Source organism: Numenius arquata, chromosome 3 (assembly GCF_964106895.1).
Source record: "Numenius arquata chromosome 3, bNumArq3.hap1.1, whole genome shotgun sequence".
NCBI classification, from domain to species: domain Eukaryota; kingdom Metazoa; phylum Chordata; class Aves; order Charadriiformes; family Scolopacidae; genus Numenius; species Numenius arquata.
In genome coordinates, this window is record NC_133578.1 from 29,588,605 (window position 1) to 29,606,717 (window position 18,113).

The 18,113-nt window shown below is 35.3% G+C and overlaps 1 protein-coding gene across 1 annotated transcript in view; it reads left to right on the top strand.

Annotated features, from left to right (window-relative positions):
* ADAM23 (ADAM metallopeptidase domain 23) overlaps positions 1-18,113 on the top strand; it is a 79,376-nt gene that overhangs the window by 51,842 nt on the left and 9,421 nt on the right. Inside the window, exons 16-24 of the mRNA XM_074145246.1 lie at positions 898-969; positions 1,766-1,852; positions 2,341-2,421; positions 4,295-4,345; positions 4,820-4,883; positions 6,558-6,663; positions 8,081-8,200; positions 9,149-9,317; positions 11,198-11,309. Coding sequence (XP_074001347.1) covers positions 898-969; positions 1,766-1,852; positions 2,341-2,421; positions 4,295-4,345; positions 4,820-4,883; positions 6,558-6,663; positions 8,081-8,200; positions 9,149-9,317; positions 11,198-11,309 — 862 coding nt within the window. The remainder of the gene's footprint in view (positions 1-897; positions 970-1,765; positions 1,853-2,340; positions 2,422-4,294; positions 4,346-4,819; positions 4,884-6,557; positions 6,664-8,080; positions 8,201-9,148; positions 9,318-11,197; positions 11,310-18,113) is intronic.

The following is an 18,113-nucleotide window of genomic DNA, read 5'->3' on the forward strand; positions in this document are numbered from 1 at the left end:
GATCCTCAACAGCTGTACTACCACTAAGCCCACGCAGAGCATGCTTACTTGCATCTTTCACCCTCATCTATCTGTAGATTGATCTGTTCTCATTTTAATTTACAAACTTTTAAATTCTCATTTCAACAATGTTCTAATGATGAATGTGTTCCTGTTCCTAATATCCTAGTTAAATTGGTAATTCTTGATATTCTTACAGGATTTTAACGCAGAATTATTATATTGAAAACAGACAAGGTTTTTGCAAAATTATTTCTGCGACAAGTCTGAAAAATGTCTTATATAACCTTTAACCAAAATTATGGTATGCGGAACCAGTATAGAATCTATATCATCCTGAACTGTAGAATTTATGCATTGTATATATCCGGTCGCAGGAGTAACTGTTCAGCACCATCTATATATGGTTGTGTTATTCTAACTTAATAATAAGGCACATAGAAACACTACCAAAAGGAAGTTCTTAATGTTTATTATTTTTGTGCACAAACATGTTGCACAGGCATAGACAGTAGCATGAGAAAATATGGGTACCTGAGTAGATCCCAGAGATTATATTACTGACTGGTTTCTTGAAGGAATTGTCAGAGAAATTGGAGGAGGTTAACCCCTTGAGAATTATTTTATTGTCTTTCTGTCTATCATAATTTTCTGAGATCAGTATTCTCCTAAAGAGGGCTAGCAATCAAGTGATTTAGCTGTACATCTTTCATGTCTTAAAAATTCTATCTAGCAGCACTTGAAAAACATGCTGCCTTCCCCACGGCAGTGACACGGCATATATATTCTCTGTGAGAGCATGTTTCTGTACCATTGCAGATATGGGCTATGTGTAACAGAAGTCGTTTGATGCTAGTTTTATTCTTACTTTGAGGGGGGGGGCTTTTTTGCTTTCAGCTCTTTGAAACCACCGAGTGTGGAAATGGATATGTAGAAGCAGGAGAAGAATGTGATTGCGGTTTCCGAATGGCAAGTAGAGTTGTATATTACTCCACAAGTCTTTCTTACTATTAAGATAAATTATATGATTGGTAAGGGAAGGGGAAAGGTTATGGAAATTAATTTGTTTGTCTGTTGTTAGGGAACAACTTAAAGGACTGTGTTAAAACATTTTTTCAAGTGAGAATGAGTGCAAAGACAGTGTGCCCCCAGAACAGATTTCCCGTCTGTCCTGGTTTGAGGACACTTTCATACTACTGATAAGATGCAGCTGTTTCTCAGCAATTTTTAAATTGCACTGTAGCGGTGCTTACCCCTTTGCTTTTCCTGGATAGCGTGCCTGGAGTGGTAGACTCCTTGTCTGTGCTTTGGAGATAGGTGCCTGTGTTTGGACAGCATAAGCAAGCTGTTGTTTTCTTCTCTATTATAGAAATATTCCAAGAATGCTTTTTGCAAAAATCTGCCCTGTGGCTTTGAGTCTTAGTTCTAGTATTTAAATATAGTTACACCCATAATTAGATTTCTTAATCTTTTTTTCTGCATTGAATGCAATTTAACTAAGCAGCATGCATTGGCACAGGCTATTCCATACCTGCAAAAAGGCTTCAGAACGTGTTTCCCATTATTGCTGTAGCATATATGTTACTGTTTTCCCTTTAGTATTTGAGCTTTGCAAAGGATTCTACCAGCTGGTAATTTGAAGTCATTTGAATTTTTTGTCTGCTGGTACATTTCTTTGGGGAAAAATTCTGGTTTTTGGAAAGATCGTGGAAAAAAAAATTATTCAAAATGGAAAGCTAAAAATGTTGCTTAATATTTTCTTCAGGAATGTTATGCAGACTGTTGTAAGAAGTGCTCTCTTTCTAATGGAGCTCATTGTAGTGATGGACCCTGCTGTAATACATCATGTCTTGTGAGTGTTGCTGCTATATATCTATTGTTCTTAGTTGTCCATGGAAGTCGTGTGCAGCCTGTTACACTTCAAAGTGTGTTTCATGTAGAATGAAAAGGAACAGCTTATGTAGATTAAGACTGTTATTCCAGAAAACAATGTGTTTACTGCCCCAAATAGAAAGGGAATAGACTGCATTGGATATGTATTCATGTTAACATGAATGCCTTTTGCATTTATCTCTCAGAAATTAAAAAAAAACCTGAATTTTCAAAGTATTATATACTTCAGTTTAACCTTTAAAATATTGAGAAACTGAAATCTTTTTCACCACTTTGAAATAACTATGGAGACTGTAGTGTTCTGCTGTTAGCCAAGCAAAAAAAAAAAAAAGACAAATATGTGTGAGTATAATGTTTACAGAGTATTAAAATGATTAATTCCAAACAGGAACTTTTAATTTTGCTTTTACATAACCTTTGTCCTGAACTATATTCTTCGTTTTCTAGTTTTTCCCACGAGGCTATGACTGTCGATATGCAGTGAATGAATGTGATATTGCAGAGTTCTGCACTGGAGATTCTGGCCGGGTATGTCTGCAGAAGCTTTCTCTGCTTACTCTACTGATGTTTGTTTGCATTCATTTCAACTTAAGAGGAAAATACGGATTAACAAACTGCACTCTCATATACACGCAAATAACTGGGGGGGATTATTTGTTAATCCTAACAAAATTTTTTAAACATAAGAATAAACTGTCATAAGATCAAAAAAGAATTAATCTAAATGGATTCAAAACATGACTTTTGTAGTTTTATTTGTTTTTTAAAACTCATGGGGTTTTGTGTATCTTGTATAGTATTTGTGTCAGACATCCTCCTTTACTTTTTGCCTGGTCTATAGTGTAAGTACTAAGAGTATACTGCAAATGTGAATAGATTCAAAGGTAATAACAGTAAGATTTTATTAAATAAAATAGTTTAAAATATAAATGTAGAAAATTGTAACTAATTGAGTATAGAATCGTTTACGTTGGAAAAGACCCTTAAGATCATCGAGTCCAACCATTGACTTAACACTACCAAGTCCACCACTAAACCATGTCCCTAAGCACCACATCTGTACATCTTGCAAATACCTCCAGGGGTGGTGACTCTGGACAGCCTGTTTCAAAGCTTGATAACCCTTTTGGTGAAGAAATTTTTCCTAATATCCAATCTAAACCTCCCCTGGCAAAACTTCAGGCTGTTTCTTTTTGTCCTATTGCCTGTTACTTGGGAGACGAGACCGAGCTGCACCTTGCTACAACTCCAGTTCCCTCAGCTGCTCCTCATAAGTCTTTTATTAAGTGTTATGTTTTTTAAGAGTGTGCACATGTATGATAATTTTGAAAGCAGTGGATCTTACGCATTTCTCTTGAAAATATTTGGCCAATACTCAACATTATAGGAATAAACATCAACCAAAAAGTTGTTTTAACTTGAATTCTTTTAAGTAGTCAACATTCTGTATATCTTTCATTTTTACAGTAACTTTGACATTTTAGGTGATTTATGCTCCTTTTCAATATTGAGTATTTAGCTTCAAGGTTATATAAGAACTTCATAACTGTTGCAGTCATCTGCTGCATTAAGTTCTTAGCTTTGAAGAAATAAGATTCAGGATAGATAATGTCTCTGGGCATTGGCTGTAATTATAGATGTCAATAAATTAACAGTAATCTCTTTTTATATTATCATCTGAGACATCCACACTTAGAGATAAGTAGCTATTGCTGAAATTTTATTGAAAATCTTATATTCTGTAAGTGGAGCATTCTTAATGGGAGGGAGAAGGGCTTTCTTAAGCTAGAAAGGCTGCCCTCAAAGTATTGCTTAATATGGTATATTGCAGCAAATACACTTTCCAGCTCTTCATGGGTCCTTTTTTGATGAGGAAAAGCTTTGAGAATGATCTGCTCCTAGCTTTAGTAATCTGAGGCTTCTGGACATAATGACTTGGTCATACCAAAAAAGTTTCTAATGCCAAGAGAACATGACAGTTAACATCATACAAAACTGCACAGCTCTGTTAAGCCATAGACTGGTAGGTGACAACAAGGTGCTCACTTACTTTCTTAGTGGAACTGAAATGAATGCAGTGGCAGTGTTGCAAATATGGCCCCAGTATTAGCTACCAAATATACGGTTACTGAACACAGTTGTTTTGCCTTATATTTTGCCTCACCTCCTGAATTTCTACTTGGAATATGCAGAAGGTTAGGATCAAACCTTGTATTTCATGACTCAAAATGTTCATTTTTTCATTTCTAGTTGTAGCTATAAAGATTCTTGCACTAATTATGTTATCTACCCCCTTTATATGTTGTGCAATTGTCTTTTAAAATGGGGAAAATTCCACAAATGATCCTGTGATGTATTATTACAGTACACATGATAAAAAATTTCTTAATTTTTTTTTCAGTGTCCACCAAATCTTCATAAACAAGATGGGTATGCCTGTGATTCTAATCAGGTATGCAGTGTTTTAAAATACCTACACATCGGCACATAGAAATTAACCAAATGCAAGTTTTCATGCTTTTTTTTTAAATCCTGTCTTCTACTCTTCTTCAAAAAGTTTGTCTTTGGACATCAGTGTTGCTTGTGCTTTATGCAGTCTATTCAGTAAAAATTTCTAGTTTGAGTAAAATCTGCGTGGTGTCTTTACGTTTTGCATGTAGATATTTTATTACACTCCACATTAATAAATTCTTTATAACTATGTCAATGAGAAGTATAAAGCAGCTGCCGAAATGTTGGTATGTATTAGACACCAAATGACTTTGAGAATCTGGGCCAAAATGTGTACTCTGTCTACCCAAATTCATGAAAACTGTTACACATCCCAGTATGTCTGTGAAGAATCAAAATGAGACATTTTTGGGGGGAGGGGAAGGAAATGAAATAATGTTTAGTTCTCCTTGCTAACATGTTGTGTTTTGTTTAGGGTCGTTGCTATAATGGTGAATGCAAGACAAGAGATAATCAGTGCAAATATATCTGGGGATCTAGTAGGTTGACTTTAACTACCTTAAGTGTGTTTCATTCTTGCCTTTGTTTTGTATTTTTAGTATTTTGTTGTTGTTGTTCCCACTCTAAGTTAAAGTTCTCTGCTCAGCAGAGTAGGCTGCAGTGAGAAACTGTGGCTTGACTGGCAGGTGAAATTTCCAGTTATGTTCCTGGTTGGGTTTGAGAGTGGTGACAGCAAGATTGTTCTGACGTGATGTGGTTGCAGACATAGGTAGGGCAGAAATGCTGGACTCTGGTGGAATTAGGTGAGAAAACATATAAAATATTAGCAACTTTGAGTTACTGTTACCGGGGGGGAGAGGGAGGGGAAGGAAATGGGTTCGAGGATTTTTTATTTTTGTATAGTTCAAACCAGATGTTTTTGGCTTTTTTAACGACAGTTGTCAATTCCATTATCCCAGCAGTGATTCATGCTAAACCTGCTCCATCTTGCCTCTCTTTGCTGTACCATCCTATAGTCAGGAAAATTAGTACATTAGTGTAAATTTAAATATACATAGTATGAATTTAAGCCCAGAGGTGTTGAGTAAAATAAAATTGCAGTTGCAGTGGATTTTGCTTGCAGCTGAGATGGGATAAATGCTGTGTGTAATGACTTTGAGACAGTTCAGCAGAGCAAAACTATCAGGATGTCCTGTACTCTAGCACTTAATGTTTTCTTGTGCATTTTATCTAATCATAACTGCCACTGTTGACACTGCCTATTTGGGGCAGAAGAATCATTCCATTCTATGGAAGACAGAAAGGAAGGGATATAGTTTTACCATTTCTTATTTGTCTTGTATAATACAAATGATGCTATGTAAGTGTAAAATTGGATGGAGACATTTTCTTTGTCTTCTGATGCCTTTTTGAGCTTTATATTGCCACCTCATGTTTATTGATAATATTAAAGGCAATAGATGTTTTTTTTAACTAATTTCTTTGTATCTTACACACTTATATTTTAAAATGTTTGGTTTATCTTCTGTACAAGTGATTTTACTGAAACTACTCTGTCTTATTTACCTTTAATATTTTATCCTGCTCTGTATAATTGCTGTGCTTTTCTTTTTTTTCTTAACTGATTTTTAGAAAAAACAAATGGGCTTGTTAATAAATAATTGTGGTTTTAAAACTATTAGTTCAGATTTCTACTTCTAAAAAGCAGTAGGAATTACACTCTTGACTGTTAAACCTTGTTTTCTCTGTGAACTCCTAAAACAATAAAATAAAGTTGATGTCAGAACATATGCTTATGGTATGTCATAGATAATATCTTTGATCTCCTGAAATACAAATCAGGAATACTTGCAGTGAAAACAACTAGATTAAATCTATGTGCAACTGTTATGAAGCGACAAAATTAGACCACAGATAAATTCAAATGCAGAAGATCATACAGACACTGTGGGATTGCTTTTTTAAAAAAAGTTTAGAGCAAATTTTGAACATTGAGCATTATTTTAGAAAAGCCATCTGTAGGTCTTGCAGTTCAGTCTGCTGGGTTCCCATTGTAGTTACTGGAAAATACCATCTGTGTACATACACATGTGGTTATATTTATGTTTTGTATTAAAGAGATACAGAGAACTGCTGCAGTAAATTATTCAGGTTTTCAAGGCTCTCATGTTGCCAATGGAAGGTACATTCCTTTTTCCTTTTTTCATCATCAGAGTCTTCAGGATCTGACAAATTTTGTTATGAAAAGCTTAATACAGAAGGCACAAAAAAAGGAAACTGTGGAAAGGATGGAGACCGATGGATTCAATGTAGCAAACAGTAAGTTCAGTTTGGTAGAGATTATTTGTATTTTAAATAAACTAATACTGGGCTAATATTGTCTACTTTTTCACGAATGTTTCAGCAGTGTGTTTTGCATTATTTTGAATCTTCTTTTCCTCGCAAGGTTTGCATCTTGAAAAAGTTCCATTCTGACAAATCCATGGGTGACTCAGCAATATACTTGTAAAGAATTCCAGATTTTTGGAAGACTGTATTGTGTCTTTAATTATTTCAGAGTAGCTGGCAACAAGGCAGCAAAAAGCCCCAAGTTCATAATATACAAACAACTCAGAATTGGTAGAGATAAACTAGGCTGCAAATACACATACTATTTTCACTTGCTCTGGGACTGACACTAGATTATGCTATGTCAAGTTTGTTCCAACCTTTATTTTCACCATAGAGGACAATTAGACATTTGTGATTCATTTGCATGTGAACATTACTAGATGGATGTTTGATTAAATTTACTTTTCAAGTTAGTGATCATCAGTGGATAGACTTAAATTTCTCCTGATTTACTTACTGGTTTGTAATTTTTAAGTATGCATTTAACTTCAGTCTCAGAATGTTGTTTGACTAATTAATGTTTGTCAAGTGGCACTATTTTTTTTATTATTATTATTTTTTAATTATATGATTCACTTTTCAGATACAATCATAAGGAAAAGAGTTTTTTAATGACTTTTTTTTTTATTTAGATGAGAATAGTGTTGTTCTGATATGTATGTTAAAAACCTCATTTATATAAAGGTGGAGAGATGCAGAAAAATGGTCTAGCCGGAGAGCCATTTAATTTTTTTTAAAATTTAACAAATACAGTTTCCAGCATTCATCCAGCTGCTTCTATGATGTAGGACAGTTAGAGTAGGAGACGGAATTTTTAAGCTGATATCCTTCTATTGAAGATTGCACATATAAAATAACATCAAATAAAGCACATCCTTTACCAAAATTCAGGTACACATACTGCATGCTAATGATTGTTATAGTTCTGTTGTCCTGCAAGGGAAGTAAAATTCAAATAAAAATTCAAACTTCACAATAACGTACGGCATCCAAGCTGCTAGAGAGAGGGAAATGTAATTTAGCCTAATACGACAAAGCTTTGTACAATTTGGCTCCTCTTAATTGTACTGTATTGTATTTAGAGTACAGATAAATTTTTTGTTCATGTGAACTTTCACTGGGGCATTAGAAAGAACAACTGCTTGTTTCTGCCTCTTGTCATTTATATCAAATAACATTTTGTTTCCAGACTTGTATTCTGAAAGTCTGTCATGTGGCTTATGGTAATATATTACTTAATGTGATCAGCACTAAATGTGATCAGCACTATCATTGCAACCTTTCTTTTATTAAGTTTACTTCATAGTATTCGAGTAACTTTCTGATTTATGTTTTCATTTTACAGTGACGTTTTCTGTGGCTTTTTGCTCTGTACTAATCTTACTAAAGTTCCACGAGTTGGTCAAGTTCAAGGAGAAATTATCCCAAATTCTTTTTATCATCAAGGACGAATAGTGGACTGCAGGTAAAAGATAATGCGGTGTTCCAACACGATTTTGCTCTGTCAAACCCAATTGAATTAAGATAACCATAAATGTAAAATTTTGTGATTTTCAGATCATTAATAATCTTGCAGCAAAATCATTATTCTGAGTGGTATTTCTTTTTAATTAAAAAAATAAAAAGCCTAATATTCCATATTTAAGGAGGGTGAAATGTGGGTTATCCTCCTGATTACTCCAACTGATCTCTCCAGTAGCAGAACTTCACAGTCAGAGTTTAATGCTCAGCTTTATACTTTTCTGGGAGATGTGGGGGATAACTGTAATTGCCAAAGACTCATTTATTAAACACAATGTTTTTGAGTATTATATCTGCACACAAATAACTGTAAGGAAGTCAAGGCTGAGAGGGGAGGATAAGATGTTAAGCTACAGTTCAGTTAAAGGGCAGGTAAATGGGTATTAGTCTACTGTGCACAATCCTGGATTTGCATTTTAAAGACATTGGCAACATTGCTGTTATGCTAATACTCTCCTGTATAGTTAGGGCCGGAGAGATCAATGATTCTTAACTCTTCTATTATTCCACTAGTATTTTCATTTAAATGTCATCACGTGGGAAGTTAGTTTTTTAACAATTTTCTAGCAATAGTATTTCACAGCATTTGGAAAAAAAAGTTAAAAAAATAAAAAATCATAGCCCATCAAAGACTATTAACCCCCCCCCCCCCAAAGCCTAAGGTACCCTTTTGAGTATTTAAGTCATTATCTAGACTTATTTTTGGTCTGACAACTGGAACACCTTGTCAGTGCTGTGGACAGACAGAAAAGCTTTATAATTTTGTTCAATCTGTCTGTATGCTTGAATGTGGGAAAGGTGTGAGGCCTTCAGTATCTACACTGACATGCTTAATATTTTCAAAAGACTCCACTCATAATACTAACAGTATATTAAAACTTATTTCTCCTAGTGGTGCTCATGTTCTTTTAGATGACGATACAGATTTAGGTTATGTGGAGGATGGAGCTCCATGTGGACCTCATATGATGTGTCTGGACAAAAAGTGCCTGCCAATTCAGTCCTTGAACATAAGCAGCTGTCCCATCGGTTCTAATGGAAAAGTCTGTTCCGGTCATGGGGTGAGTCCATACTGGGAGTTAGCAGCTAAACTTCCCCAGCTCTCTCTGCTATATCTGATCTTAATATACCCTGTGGAGTTCTCTACCTGAAAGTGTTCCTAAGACCTGTTGATCTGAAAACACAAATTCAGATTCAGGGGAAGACTGCCATTCTGTGAAGCAGAGAGAAAATTTTAGAAAGCGAAGTTGTCAAATTATTTCTGCTATTATATCCAACACGTTGTTTCCATTACTAGCAAGAAAGAGCTTTGAAATCAGTTACTGTAAAGACTTCTGTAAGGTACTACCCATATTTCAAGCTACTTGCCATCTTCAGTTAAACTTTTTCCTGCATACTAAGACTTATAACATTGGTCCTGTGTTTATGGATTTATACCTCATGACTTAAATAATTAAAATTCTAAACTGTGGACCTCAACAAAGATGATATATTCTTCTTGAACAGATGTAAGGTGTATCATTTTACATTCAGGCACATTATATTCTGTTACTCTACGCATAAGTCCATTTGTCTAAGACGTTAGGTATGTTTTGGTGAACGGATTCACTGTTCCATGTCTTAACTGTAATGCTGATAAAACCTTTCCACTGTGGGATTCAGGGGAGAGATTCTTGCCTAAGGGACTAGACTTCATACAAGAAGGTTTTTTGTTGGTTTTTTTTTTCTTCTTGTTATGTGTAATTGAAGAGGAATTTGAGTGCTTTAAAGAAGAGGGTTAGGTTCAAAATCAAGAAGAAAAATTTTAAAATTGGAAAGTAAAGATTCTAGGAGTTATAGAAATCATCTTGGTGCTTTTGGAGAGTGGCACGAGTGGTGAGAGAACTATGTTGCCTTTTTTGTTTTGCTTTGGATTATTCCAGTTTGTAATTTTAGAAGAATACTTTAGTTAATCAAACCTGCCATAAGATGTATTTATCTTCAGCTTCCTAGATAAGATTCTTCTGTAAATACTTTAAGAAGCAGTGAGATAGAAGTTAAATTAAAAAAATCACATGTAGTACTTACTTGTAATCATTAGTGTGTAGGTTATTTTCTAGGGTTTTTTGACATTATGTTCCAGCGTCCAGAAGACATTATTAGCTGATGCCTAATGACTGACTTCACTTCTAGTTTCATAATCAAAACTTCATTCTTTGTTTTGTGTCTATTTCTCTTGTCATGCTTTTTCCTTAGCAACCTCTTCTAGCAACACATTCCATGTTCTTTTTCATAGGGAAAGTTTATAGCCATTAACTCTCACTTTTGATTTGATATTCGAGGTTTTTTCAGTTGGATAGGTTTTCCTGTATCTGATAAATGTACTGCCAATTTTAGTGAGTCCTAAGTCCTTTTTCGGAGGTCATTCAAATAAAGTAGACTTAGGGAGAACTATTTCCTCTCCTTCTAGAAGATAAGCAAGCACTTTGCATTGCTGGTTGACTAAAAATATCTGACTATTTTTCTACATGGGAGCAAGCTGTAAATGAGAGGTTGTAAAGCATAACCATGTCTTGAACCATTTAAATGCAAGTGCTTGTACTCCTGGACATCCAGGCTCAAAGGCTGAAGAGTTGGTTAGTGAAGATCTAACTAGTCTAGATAGGGGTTTTTTTGGTTGATAATTTCTGTTATTTTTTACATCCTACGCAGGTGTATAGTGCAAGTGATGATGGATCCACTGGGAACACTTCTGCTTTTCCTAGCATCTGAGTGTATTTAGAGGGTTAAAGCAAACTTTCAGCTTATTGATGTATTATACTAATTCTAAATACTCAGTGCTATTGTTACAAAATATAAACGGATAAGTTTTATATTCTGAATTAAATACCTAATTACATGTTAAATAAACTTAATAAAATGTAGTTAAAAACCAACTGCTGTTATTTATTTTCTTTTCCAGGTTTGTAGTAATGAAGCCACTTGCATTTGTAATTTCTCCTGGGCTGGGACAGACTGCAGTATTGATGATCCTATCAGGGATACTGGTGGCAAAAAGGATGAAGGACCCAAGGGTTTGTGTGATTTCAGTTTTGATGTCCGTTCAAGTATTTGTTATGTTTTTCTGTTGATACATTGTAGTAGAATTGGCATATAGAAAGAGAATACTATTCTACAGTCCTGTTTAGACCTAGACAGTAAAATTCTGCTTTGTGTAGATGAAGTAGGTCTTTCTGCTTTGAGAATTGATGAAACTTACTTTTCTAACTTAAATTTAGGGAAGATTTTAATAGGTAATGGTATGTACTTCCTGTTTTTTCCTTCATAACTTATTATCTATTTTTTACAATACTTGTCTTTGTGATTGGAATCTAAGTGTAGCTCTTATTATTTATATGATAATTGAATATGTATGTTTTACTAGAGATTTCCAGTTCCCTTCATTCTCAGCTAATTCAGAGACCTGTGGCATAAAAAAGGGCAAAGTGGAATTTCCCTGGTGAAAAAAAGCTTTGGTTCCTTGAAATCAGATTTAAATGGGACAATAGAGAAATAAATTAAGATTTTAAGAACTTAAATTATTCTTAAAATTATTATTGCTTACTTTTATGTATGTAGTAGATATTTCAATTGCATATTTAGTATAAAAACAAAGAGGAGCTATTGAGGAAATAATTAATCCAAACAGTTTTTCAAGGAGGAAGAAAAGCATTTGAGATTCTCTCTGACTTCTTTGCCAAAGAATGTCTTTGGGTTGTGCTGTCCAATTTTTTTATGTCTTTCCTGTCATCAGGACATTGTCCTGTCCATCAGACTATATTTATCCAGTGTTGTGTTAGGCATTTACAGATAAAGTTCCCAATAATCAACTGAGAAACCCCCCCAAAATTTTTCTGCTATGTCCCAGTTCCAGGTAGTTCTGTCCCTTATACAAGGCTGATGGAAAGAAGATGTAGTTGTTTAAAAATGTAGTCCTTAGAGCTCAGACTCTAACTGATTACTGTTTAAAATACCCAAGGTTGTAAGGGAGGACAGCATTTTGCATGTCCCTCCAGAATAGCTCTACTTCTTTCTTGTGTGCCTTATTCTTTTGCCCCTTAGCAGAATGGCTCCAGTAGAGCTTTACCAAGAGCTGTTGATGAGATTGTCTTAAAACAAGGAGGCTTTCTAGAACAGTCCAGATTTGTATTAGCAAATCCGTCTAGGTGCTTCCTGGACTCCTAACCCCACTGTTCAGTGTAGAGCTGCCTGGTTTGTACGCTGCCTTACAAAGCTACTTGTCATTCCATTTCCCATAAAAACCTTCCTAACTGTGGAACGCTGCTTACAGAGTCTTAAAAAAAATAGTGGAGAACAGCAGTATAGAGTTGGTTACTTCTCTTTGGTTTTGGATGAGGAGACCAGTACTTACAGTTGTGACACTGAGAGTATATGAAATTTATATTGCTCATTTCCAAATCCTGTAGGTAAGAAATAATTCTCTCCTTTGTAAAAAGATCTCTAGGAAAGGCAACACACAAGGTACGCTTATCTTGGTTAGATTGTTCTAATTCAGATTAACTCCTCTGATTCAGAATGGAAATACCTTTATGAAAATTAATATGTCAATGCTGAAATATTCTGGGAAAAAGTCTTAAATGTATAGTATGTACATGGATTTCTGCCAGTAGGTACAGACCTAAAGTTTAGACTGCTCTTTTCAATGGAGTCCTCTGCAAAAAGGCAGAGTATGTTTTTTTGTTCAAGGTGGCTCAATGATTTCAAAAGACGGATTATTTTTACTCATGTTGTTAGAGTAATTTATTGATGTTGAATCACCTAGAAATGAATTTAAGAGCATGAACACTGACAGCTACTATAATCTCTTTTGGTGTGGTAATAGAGGAATTCCTTTGTGAGAAGATGTTGGAAGATTACAGGAGTAGTTTTCTGTATTGTAAAGATCCAACATACTCAAATAGTTTCGATTAAGTTTTTTCCCCTTATTGCCAGTACTTCGTATGTCATATAACAGTTTACAGGACTGTGACAAAAACCAAAATACTTGTTTTTCCTTAGCCCTAAATTTGAGGTTTGTTACATTTCAGAAACAGAACACTCATTATGTGAAAATTCACCTAACAGATTCAAGACTTTTCACACCATAAATCCAAGTATTTTTATTACTACAATTAGAGCATGTATAGCTAGGAAGTATTGCTATTTATTTATATACTGTCATGATAATTGACAATGACTGGTACTCCTGCTGCACTTTTCAGAACTTACTATCACCCATCAGTTGCTTTTGGCTCCATACTGTGTTTCAGGATTTAAAAAATTGGTGGTCCTTAATTATGTTGGTATTAATACATGAGTCTTGGAGTATTCTAAACTCAGCAACCTACTGTATCCTGTACCAGCAGACCTACACAGTGTGCTAGCGGTTTTTGGAAGACAGAGAGTCCTTGCTGTTAGTTTTTGGCTACTGTAGAAACTTGGAATTACTTTAGAATGTTGGCTAGTAGTTTTGAAATCAGTAGGACTCCATATGCACACACATTCTTCCTTTCCAGTTTCATTTGCAGAATTAGGCCTTTGTTTGACTAGTGGAATAGCGTTCGTTTGGTTTTTTTAATATAAAACTTATGTCTCAAGTGTGTGTGTGTGTGTGTGTGTTTGTGTGTGTATATTTATGAAAGAAGAAAAAAATATGAACCATTTCAAAACAGACTTTATTCAGTATGAAGGCAATAAAATTTTTGTCCCTTATAAAAGTTCCCGTTAGACAGGGAATCCAGCTGTTTGCTTGTGGTCTAGTATGGCTGAATGAATCTATCAAACTTTTAATCTTAAACATAGGAAACATATAGATGTTTTTTCTCAAAAGAATTCCCTTTAAAAATGAAAAATAAGGCCTCAATGCCTTGAGAGACTATCTGAACATATTGGCATTTCCAGGGTGTTACCTGAAGCACATTTCTAGGGTAGGTTTTTCCTTTTACAAGGTATTATCTGTCTTTAGGTGAACAGATAAATAGAATCCTACTGATAAAAGCAGTAACAGAGAAAAATATTAATAACTAGTAAAGGAATTAATTTAAAAGTTGGAGTTTTTCTTTTAATGCAATGAAACTGTTTCCAAACAGTTTTCATTTGCTTAGTTATATTATGGATACAGTAAGTTTCTGGTGATCAAAAGGAATTTTTCTAATAGGTGATTTATTTACAATTGGCTGTTTTAAATAAGCGGTAGGTTGACGATGTTCCCTTTTTAAGTAAACAATAGAATCACAAGCTAAAAGGAATAGTCTTATATTTACAGGAAAACTTCTCATTGAAATATTTGGAAGCATTCAAAGAAAACCAAATATAGCTCACTTCAGACTTTTTAAAGCTACACTATTTGGTAAATAAAGGTTTGTCAGGAGGTTTGAATTGTTTCTCCAATGATGGATTATGATGTAAAATATTCCTTTGAGGAATTATTTCATGTTTTCATATCAGACATATATGTGATCATTTCCTTAAAAAATCTTCCCTTTTCCCTCCACACAGTGAGCATGGCCACTAACAGGCTAATAGGTGCAGTGGCAGGGACCATTCTGGCCTTGGGGGTGATTTTTGGAGGCACAGGGTGGGGAATAGAGTAAGCATTTTTCTTAGTTTGAGTTTGATGTTTGGTGCCTAGTGTGTGAGGTAACCGTATGCACCCGAGCCCTCTGTGTATTACCCCATGAGCTTTGTCATGTGGTGACCGTATTTGTCATGTGGTTGACTGTGTCTGTGTCATGTGGTTTGCTCATGCCGTGTTGAACCTTCTCCTGTCTGGGATAATGTGGGGCATAAAACAATAAGTTTGTGAATTTTTACATTGTCACAGTAAAATTAACTGTCTAAATGTTTCCATTACACCAAATTATAAAACATAATGGGAAAAAATGGAAGTTTGTGATTATTTTGCAAAATAGACTGAGTAACGTGGACTATTTCATAAAATGCAGAACTTGTTTATTACAATCTATGGGGCTTTCAGTCTAATAATAGGTCACATGATCTAGCTAGGAAGATGAAAGCTGCTGATAACAGTATAGACAGCTGGTTTTACAGTAAAGCTTTTGAACGTTCCATTGTTAGGATTCTGTTACCTCAAGGCAGTAGAATGGTGAAGTATAGAATTTACGTAGAATATGTATGAGCAATTTTTATTGTCTTTTCATAGTTTTAGGAAACTGTAATCTTAAGTGTTAGCCCACTACCTCAGTTTTAACGGTGGTTATGATATATATCTCTGTGTGTGTCTATATGTATATATACACATATAAAAATGTCCATATAAGAACTCTCTTCTGCATTCATTGTGCAAACTACAGGGTAAATGGCTTTTATTCTGCTCTTCTGGGATTTCCAACTTCATTGTGTTTCTAACGCTGTATGTTACCTCTGTTGTGTGACAGTGCCATCTCTCTGAAGGGGGAATCATAACAAGAGAGTTTATGATTTCTAATCAGGTTGTGTGAGAAGCATTCCTACACAGTTCTCATTAAGGCTGCACACGCAGTCTTCAGGTCAGCAGCATTTTGTGTGCAAGTTTGCAGCCCTAGATACGACCTTTTTAGCTTTTGCTGAACTGGACTGTTGCATGAAACTCAGCTTAGGTTCTCAGAAGAGCAGAGACTTCGCACTCACAGAGGACAACTAATAGAAAAACAAATAGAAGGAAGAAGTCAATAGATCATCTGCTTGAGACAGATCAGATCAGTGTTTTATTGGTGGCTTTTACAACTGTTTGCTAAAAATTGAAGACTCCAAAGATTGTAGAGGTTTGGGACCCAGAATTCTGGAGCAGAGAATTTACCTATGGGTTGAGGACCATGTGCCTTTTGCTTACATTCTGCCTTGCACCCTTCTGTTTTTATCTTCCCTTACCCGCTCTTTCAATCCGCTCAGCTCTGACCAACGTCCCTGACCGTTAGTTCTTGCTCCTGTATCCTTCTGCTCCAATTCCAGCTTTTCTTCATCTTTCCTCTCCTCTTATCACTCGATACCTGACTCATTCTTCTTTTTGTTTCTATCAGTTCTTCTTTCCTGGATCCCGTCAGTCTTTTCTCTGTCGTCTGGTTCCCTCAGATACAAACATATTTTCAAGGCAAGCAGCCGCTAGTTTTTGTTGCTTTGTTTAAAGCAAGCCTATGAGCAACATAAATACTCTCTCTGTTCTTAATGCCCTTCAGGCCCTGGTGGCTGTTATCATCAATGGCTGCAGGGGAGGTTGTGTTCACCACAACCTGTTGCCAGGTCCTGCCCTTCTTCCTTCTTCCTTGCCACTTCACTTGCAAATTGCAACCTTTCCTTCAAAATGCTGAAATAACTTCAGCTTCTTTATGTTTTATGAATTTATTTTAGTAATCATGAGGGACAAAATGGCAGAGTTGGTTTTTTTCCAGATTTCATCCTAAAACGGATACTTAGCTTTGATAACTGAAACCAGAGGATTTGGCTAGAAAAGTGACAGGCAAGAAAAGAAAACATCAAACCACCACAGTGTGTTGTTATCTGCAAGACAACGTGCAGTAAACTTGCTGCTTCTATGACTAGCAGAGTTTCAAAGCAATGCATATTAATTCTTGTAGAATCTATCTTCTGATGATGAAGATTTAGGGAGTAGTCTGAAGTCCACTACAACTAAAGGTGTGTTCCGTTTTAACACCTTCAGTAGGATTTGTATCAGGGTCCTAAGAGATGGCTAGCAATGATGGGCTGACCGTGCCAGGGCAGATGGCACCTTGCAGGGAAGGGTGGTGTGCCAGGTGGCAGTTCAGTTAGTTGCAGGAGCTGATAAACGTGTGTCTGCAGGTTACAGCAGCAGTATGGCAGAAGGAACAAGTATAGCAGAAGTGTTGCATCTTGTGATAGTCTGGATGGAAAATGACCTCACCATACAGTGGTTGTTAAAACCTTCCTCTTATTTTTGGTTTGCACATGTTTATGTCAAGCATCTGAGTCCAGTAACTAGAGAAGCTTATTTAGCTGAAACATAATGATTTATACTTTTCTTCATAAATGTCACTAACTAAAATGAGCTGATGCAAAGTGGGCTTCATAGTGGTAGCAAAATTCTGGATTATTAATAATACAATTTTCTTGATAATGCTTAATAAAACATAAGGCATTCATCTTGAAGGTAAGGTATAACATGTAAAAGTAGTCCCATTGTAAGTACTTTTATCTACACAGTCTTAAAACGGCTCACCAATAATCCTTTTAAATCTCTGTATTTCGAAGCTGGAATTCATTAATTGGGAGGACTCCGTTCTGGTAAACAAGTGGTAGCTGTTCAATAATCATAAGTATTCCACTAGTTTGGGGTTTTTATATTGAAGTCAGAAATGAGATTATAGTCTTGTTGATTATCAGTGAAATTTTAACTTGAATGCAGCCTTTTCAGTTTCTTCACGAGGAAGAATAGCTGGTTCTCTGCATTCATAGGAACTGCCACTCCCAGCATACTGTGAACAGTTTTAAAATGATTCCAGAGGAATGGATGTGCCTTTATCCACAGCCATCTATCATTTACTCTGCTCTTAGGCTCTCCCTAGCAGATAGCCTAGTTCTCACTGGCATTTGATTTTCAGGGTTTTTTTGGTGTTAAAAATGAATGTCATTTCTTTAGTCACTGACACTTCATAAAATTGGGTCAGATGCAAAAAGTGTTTTTTATCAGGACCCATTTATTATTTAACATAATTTTAGTAACATTTCTATTAACTGATCCTAATCATTTATTATCCTTTTATCTTTAAATTTTGGGTTAATTCTTTGGTATTTATAGTAAATAAAATCAATATTGATTTTCTGAATGGAAAGAACAAACTGCTGTTTGTTGAATGGATGTGTGC